The 7,947-nt window shown below is 38.8% G+C and overlaps 1 protein-coding gene across 1 annotated transcript; it reads left to right on the top strand.

Moving 5' to 3' along the window:
- Nucleotides 1-4,430: 4,430 nt before the first annotated feature.
- On the top strand, nucleotides 4,431-7,444 carry LOC310996352 (extracellular calcium-sensing receptor-like; the record flags this gene model as incomplete). Its single annotated transcript, XM_083985728.1, has 6 exons — nucleotides 4,431-4,648; nucleotides 4,744-5,032; nucleotides 5,108-5,863; nucleotides 5,941-6,168; nucleotides 6,271-6,394; nucleotides 6,546-7,444. 6 exons carry the CDS (start codon nucleotides 4,431-4,433, stop codon nucleotides 7,442-7,444), a joined length of 2,514 nt encoding a protein of 837 aa, XP_083841854.1.
- Nucleotides 7,445-7,947: the final 503 nt, after the last annotated feature.

Below are 7,947 nucleotides of genomic sequence, written 5' to 3'. Positions count from 1 at the left end.
TCATTCAGTACCAACTACACTAATTAGTTTGATATTGGAGGGAATAAAACATTATCTTTAAATGTGAAAAATCTGGCATTTCAAAGCCTGTTTAACACACAGACTGCAACAAAAACTGCAATTTGGATTTCTCATTTATTTAGATGTTGTGTTTACACATAGGCTACCAGCCAGACCAGATCAGCTGTTCAATGACCTGATTGATGAAAGTACAACATGGCTCTCTTGGTTTTAAAAGTAAGGGATCTGTATCATTCAACGTTAAAATTAACACCTAATTCTTTACAGCTTTAATTCACCTTGGCCAACTTTCCCACCACCCCTCTCACTAGTGACTTTCTCACATTTCTGGCCCAAAAATTCAAACTACTCAGTGTACAAACACTGAGTTGTAAGTGGAATGTCTGATAGCATAACTTACCAAAGTCTGGGTGTAGAATGCAATTTTATAGCTGTAGCCTATATGCCATACGAAATTGTCAGTGAAGTTGGGAAACATACATCCCTCACAGAGATAAATCTGTCTGGTTGTAGCCTTTGTAAAAGCACTCCAGATCATAAGCAGTCCTCTGCTGAATGTCACATATGGCATGAGGAATAAAGAACCATTACAAAAGATGACCTTACCCAGGTCCTCATGGTTCTGCTTGGTTTTGACAAACTGTTGGGTATCTCTAGTGGTACTTCACACAAGATTATGGCTGTCTGTAATTCGGAAGGTCATATAATGTCATCCATTGATTTCTGATGCAATGTCAGATTTTTGAATGTTTCTAGTTCAGTTGTGAGGCTGTGCACAGAGGCTTCTGTCTGCTGATGCAGGTTGACCTTTAATTTGGCATTTCATTCAGGAAAACTCTCAGTCTAAAAATTACAGAGTGATTAACACTGTAAACCAGGTTTTAATACATTTTTGAAAATACCCTTTTTCATAAGTATAATCAAGGTTTTTTCTCATTCTATTAAAGACTGACACCTCAGTGGGCACAAAGAAGTCCAAAAATAACCTTAGACCAACTCATATATGAAACCATAACCTTTGGTGGGGCTGCTCTGATACATGCATTGCATTATGGACATTTAACACTTAAAAGCCAGTGCCTTGTTATTATTTTTTTTCCCAGTGTTGATTGTCATTTATTTAGGCATCAGCTTCTGTTCTCGTTGTTCACTATTTTATCTTGTGTCTTGCATTTATTTATTATCATCCATTTTCATATTTACATTTAACTCAATTAATCAGGATGGGGGCTTTATAATTTGTTTCTTAATCTTTATCATCATCAGCAGCAGCAACATCTCCATCATTACAGTGATAGCAATATTTATATCATTAATACAGCATTTCAGCTATTGCATCATAGTGCCAGGAGATGGCAACATTGGTTTGTCTATGCTCCGTGATACAAAGAGCTGAAGACAAGTGCACAGTTGTGTATACAACCAGGAGTTAAAAAAAAATATTAGAATTAAAATAAGGTTAACCATTTGCATTTCTTCATTTCCCCCCACAGAAATGTAACTCTCTATTTTGACTTTTCTGTTTCATTTCTATATTGCATGCTATGTCTGTCTGTATATGAGTGTTGCCCTGTGCAGTGAGTCTGTTGTAGCTGAACAGTTAATGGCTCTTATGATCATAAATATATGAAAAAAAATCTGCCTCATATTATTTCATTCATTCATTCATATATGTTATTTTTATTCCCTAAATGTGTATTTTGCTACACACCTGAAACATGTGAATCTATGATTAATCTAAACAGAGTTTATTTCTTAAAAAAAAAATGCTTAAGACCGTCCTGTTGTACTAGCCCCCAGATTTGGAATTGCTGTTAAAGACAACAACATTAAAAGTAAATCCAGTCCTTCCTTCTACATAATAGTGATAATGCTGTCTCCCATAAAGCCAGGTGCATGGAAATGGCCTGATCCCAACCCCTGAAACAATTTTTTGATGATTTGGAACACTTCAACACATTGTGAGCCAGGCTTTAGCACCAAACACCAGTGCCCAACCTTAATTCTAGTGGCAAGAAATTCAAGAAAGGTTGAGAAACTTTGCCACAGGGCTGACATGTTCAACATCTATACAGGGGTATATTGGTGTGGCAGGACAAAAGAGGGCCTGGGCAGGGTTTGAACCCTAGTCTCCCGGGTAAAAGTCATGCACGCTGACCATTCAACCAAAGGCATATCTCTGTGGCCAAGTAGCCAGGGCACATGATCAATTGGAGGCATAGTGACAGGATCGCCAACTGTCACATTGGCAATGTCAGATAGATTGTGAGATGGATCACCATTACATGGAAAACAAGATGCAAGTTGGTGTGAAAAGGCAAACACCTAACACGGCTCTTTGGTTCCTTCTTGATCCTGGTTCTTTTGTGAGGTGACAATGCTGACCTCAGCCATTGTGCTACTCCATGTGATTAATAGATAATATAAAATGAATAATAATGTGTTATAGTTATGTATAGTTCTACTAAAAAACACAATTTTCTTTGGGAAAAGAGGTAGATTTGTTGAAACCAGAACTTATCTTAACACAGCAGTCACATACAGTACTTTGATCACTTGCTTTAAATCAGATGACTACACTGAATTGTGTATTGTCATTTATTGTGAGATAATTGTCACACTTTGCATGGTATGTAATGTTTTACAAATTGATGTAAATGAACTAAATGGATGTCTTATGTCTACTGTACTATTGCATTGAGTTTTGATTTTAAACTTATTTGAAACTTTTTCTGTCTTGATGTTTGTTGAGTTCAAAAGTAGACATCATGGACAAACAATTGTCAGAGTTTTTGCTCCAGGGCACAGTCCTGACGCCTGAAGTACCCAGACAAGGGTCTTAAGGGGATCATGATGCAAGAGCTCTGAATCAAAGTTTCCAGTGTGAACTGTGGTGGCAAGCTGGAGACTCTGAGAATTCTGGAGGGAGTTTGTTAGTTTGTTAAAGTGTGTTTGAGTGGGAAGAGTCTGAGCTGCAAGTCATGATCAGGCATGAGGCAGCTGCACCTCGCCACAAGTGTTTCTCCTAAATCAGTTCCCAAAAGGCAAAGCCTCTTGTGAGCCCTTAAGTGTTTCATAAACTAACAGGTATCTCTGCAAACACACAAACAACAATCATTTTTTAATTAAAATATGCCCTAAAAGGCATATCAGCTCACTATTAATCACCCCTTTGACTGAAAAATAACAATGACAACAAATTAAATATCACATGGCCCAGTGGCTTGTTAAATCAGGTGTGCTGAATTGTTTATTTTGATCACTTGTCAAAAGTGTAACTTTAATTCCCTCATCCAAATGCAGATTTCCCTGAAAAATGTTGTGACATGTTTGATACAATAGTAGAAATTTAATTGTGGCAAATTTGCAGCAATCACTTAAGAATAATTTATGAATGAGGATATAAACAGTGAAATATAATTTTCACATTTACATAGTATAGCATGCACATGTTAATTAAATGTAACTGAAAAAAATATGAATAACATAATTTAGTCATTTTAAGACATCTGAACAATTGTGTTGATGTTTGCTGCTGAAAAAAAATATTTACATTGGCAGGTGCATTGAAAAAGATCTCGGTGGGTGACAAATGTTTTCAATGCAACATGATTTCAGAAGAAGTATATTCCTTTTCAGATTTTCAGTTATTGCAATATTAGATGTTTTTAATAGTTATAAGTGGTCTGTGTTACAATGTCTATATATCGTGTGAAATGGCGAAGATTGGGTGTGAGTTAATCATTGATTTTAAAGTGAATAAACACAGTACTAAAAAGCATCAAAAGAAATGTGGCAATACAATAAACTTGCATCAATAACAGTTATTTTTAAGATATTGTGTTATTTGATTTTATTCCTTATACTTAGTTACACTTAATTTTTTTATTTTCAGTAGGAACATTGAAGTTGTTGGATATATTCTAGGACAACAAGCGTGCATCTGTAATTAACATACTATGGGAAATTAGGGGTTTTCAACAGTACTGTCCTTATTACAAACACTTCAGTCAAAAAGTGACTGGAGGAGAAGATCAATATGAAGTAGGAATTGAGTTTCCCTGTGGAAGTATGAGGAAGTTTGCATGAAAAAGTTGCTTAGATTACCTCAGTCTTACATAACTGACCCACTTGCTTGTCATATTTGCATAAGACTTCCTTAAATTCATGAACAAAATAATATTTCCCCATATTTACTCTGTTTTTAATGTAACTCTGTTGACAGTCAGTGGTGGAGGGAGTACTAAAAACAGAAATACGTAATGTAAATCCATCTCTTACTTATCTCTGATTGGTTGGTAAAAGTCCAGTGAGCCTCCCCCATCCGTGACATTTAGAAAACGTCACATTTAAATCTGCATTGACCCAGACCTAGGTGGTTCTGCCCCATCAGGATTTAGGAGTAGAGAATGTCACCAGTGATAACAGAGCTGGTTTTGGTGGGACTCCTTGTGACATTTGGAGCAGCAGAGGAAGCTCCTTTCTGTCAGATACTAGGGAGTCCAGAGTTTCCTCTGCTGTCTAGAAAAGGACATGTCATGATTGGGGGTGCCTTTTCTATCCACAGCAAAATCACTCAACCCTCACTTTCCTTTACAGAGAAACCAACACCCTTAAAATGTTCCAGGTAATTATATGTACTTTATAGCAATGCTTTCACATGAGTTTTGTCACTGTGAACACAAGTCTCTGTTTACTATTTGTTTTGTTCTTTCTTCTCAGAGTCAACCTCAGGGAGCTTAGATTTGCCCAAACTATGATCTTTGCAATAGATGAAATTAACAAAAGTGAAGTTCTTCTTCCCGATGTCTCTATTGGATACCGTATTTATGACAATTGTGGCTCAACATTATCCTCAATGCGTGCAGTGATGGCCCTGATGAACAGTGATGAGTGGTCTGTGGGAAAGAGCTGCACCGGTCAATCAGCTGTTCATGCTATTATCGGGGAATCTGAATCCTCTTCAACCATTGTGTTGTCACGCACTACAGGACCATTCCAAATCCCAGTGGTAAGAGGGGTGTCTGTGTAATCAATGTGTATATTGCATGCAGCTATCCTTAATCTGCCCCTCTCTTTATCTCAGATAAGTCATTCAGCTACTTGTGAGTGTTTGAGCAGCAGGAAGGAGTATCCCTCATTTTTTCGAACCATTGCCAGTGACCTCTACCAAAGTCGAGCACTCGCACAGCTGGTCAAGCACTTTGGTTGGACCTGGGTTGGGGCAGTCAACAGTGACAGTGACTACGGTAACAATGGCATGGCAATATTCCTTGCTGCAGCCCAAGAGGAAGGCGTATGTGTGGAGTATACAGAGAAATTTCACAGGGCTGAACCACAAAAACTCATGAAGGTGGTGGAAGTGATCCGTAAGAGCACTGCCCGGGTGATCGTGGGTTTCCTGGCCCATGTGGAGATGAACCACCTCTTAGAGCAGTTGAGTCTGCACAACATAACTGGCCGACAGTTCATTGGTGTGGAGGCCTGGATCACTGCTGACAGCCTTGTGACTCCTACCAGCTTTAGAGTGCTGGGAGGTTCACTGGGCTTTGCTGTGCAAAAGGCCAACATCAGTGGCCTGAATGATTTCTTAATCAAAGATTTCTGGGAGAGAAATTTCAAGTGCAAAGAGGAAAACAGTGACAGCATGACTGAAACAGCACCCTGCAAAGAGAATCATGATATAATTGAGCTAAAAGATTACAATGATGATGTGACAGAGTTGAGATACTCCAGTAACATCTACAAGGCCATCTATGCTGTGGCCTATTCTCTGCACAGCATACTTAATTGCTCACAAAGTCAGGGATGTGACAAGACAGTGAAGGTTACACCCCAGCAGGTAAAATGACGATGACTAAAGTGTTTATTTATTAAGTCAATACACTGACAGACAGCTTTTTCTCACTGCCTTTATAGGTGGTGGAGTCTCTAAAAGGAGTGAACTTCACAGTTAAGAACGGGGACCAGGTGTGGTTTGACAGCACCGGAGCTGCTGTGGCCCGTTATGAAGTAGTGAACTGGCAGCGTGGACTATCCGGGTCAGTCCACTTCAAACCGGTCGGATACTATGATGCCTCTCTGCCTCCGGGACAGAAGTTTGTCCTCAAGACTGAAGCCATAATGTGGCCTGGAGGAAAGACAGAGGCAAATAACTGTTCAACAGATGGTTATGACCGTTGCCAATAAACTGACAGTAACTTATTTTTAATGAGTGAATTAACATACTTCTTTTTCTTTGATTCAAAGTTGCCTGTGTCAGTATGCAGTGAGAGCTGTCGCCCAGGAACTCGTAAAGTCCTTCAAAAAGGAAGACCTGTCTGCTGCTACGACTGTATACCTTGTGCAGAGGGAGAAATCAGCAACACCACAGGTGCCACAAGCCTGAAATATGGCAGTTTGGTTACACTGTTTACTTGCTCACTCTGCATCATGTTAAAAATTGCTATGGTACAGTCTCTTATTAATGTTTTAAAAATGTAATATATCAAGTAGCATTAATAGTAACATCATTTCTATTGCAGATTCTAATGGATGCAAAAAGTGTCCTGAAGAGTATTGGTCCAATCAAAACAGAGATGCATGTGTTGTGAAAAATGTTGAGTTCCTCTCCTTCACTGAGGTTATGGGTAAAATACTTGTTTTTTTCACTTTGTTTGGCTCACTCCTTACTATTATTGTGGCCACTCTATTCTTGATCAATAAGGACACTCCATTGGTGAAGGCTAACAACTCTGAGCTGAGCTTCCTGCTGCTCTTCTCCTTGACCCTGTGTTTCCTGTGCTCTCTGACCTTCATCGGCCGGCCCTCTGAATGGTCCTGCATGCTGCGACACACTGCATTCGGCATCACCTTTGTCCTCTGTATCTCTTGTATCCTAGGGAAAACTATAGTGGTGTTAATGGCCTTCAGGGCAACACTTCCAGGCAGTAATGTGATGAAGTGGTTTGGGCCTGTACAGCAGAGACTCAGTGTTCTGGCTTTCACTCTCATACAGGTTATAATTTGTATACTTTGGCTGACTATCAACCCTCCCTTTCCCTTCAAAAATATGAGCCACTATAAGGAGAAGATTATACTGGAGTGTTCTTTAGGATCAGCTGTAGGCTTCTGGGCTGTGTTAGGATACATAGGACTCTTAGCTGTATTATGTTTTGTACTTGCTTTTTTAGCCAGAAAGCTGCCTGACAACTTCAACGAGGCTAAATTTATCACCTTCAGCATGTTGATCTTCTGTGCAGTCTGGATCACCTTTATCCCAGCATATGTCAGCTCTCCTGGGAAGTTCACTGTGGCTGTGGAGATATTTGCCATTTTAGCCTCTAGTTATGGGATACTTTTCTGTATATTTGCACCAAAATGTTTCATCATTGTATTCAAACCTGAACTGAACACAAAGAAACACCTGTTGGGAAAAGCCTGATGAGCATGGATAACTAATGAATATATCCCTGAAAAAAAGGTATTATATCTTAGATTTCCTTAAACTTTGTTACGTTAATTAAAACATGATCCCCCTTTTCTTGACCTAAATGTATCCAAAATAAAAAAGTTTCATATTTCTGTCAGTGAGTTGTTTATACCATAATTAATTAAACTGAGGATTCACTGTTTTCTGAGGCCCTCATCATGCAGACTGTTTGCATACTACAGTAACATCCCCACAGTTTACAAAAGCACATTCTGTAGCTCAAGTTGACACTATTTCATGTCTCTACTCTCATACCACAGCTGAAAACATGATGATGATGATGATGATGATGATGATGATGATGATGATGATGATGATGATGATGATGATGATGATGAAATTCTTTATTCAGTCACATCACATAATAGCTACAAACATTATCAACACAAATATTATCGACAAAATAGTGACTGAAAAGGCACAGGCAGAAGCATAAGCTTATACTGTATTAATGC

Source organism: Trachurus trachurus (assembly GCF_905171665.1).
Source record: "Trachurus trachurus genome assembly, chromosome: 13".
Classification (NCBI taxonomy): Eukaryota; Metazoa; Chordata; class Actinopteri; order Carangiformes; family Carangidae; genus Trachurus; species Trachurus trachurus.
Note: the sequence above shows the minus strand (reverse complement) of the source record. Positions and strands in the feature narration are given on the sequence as shown.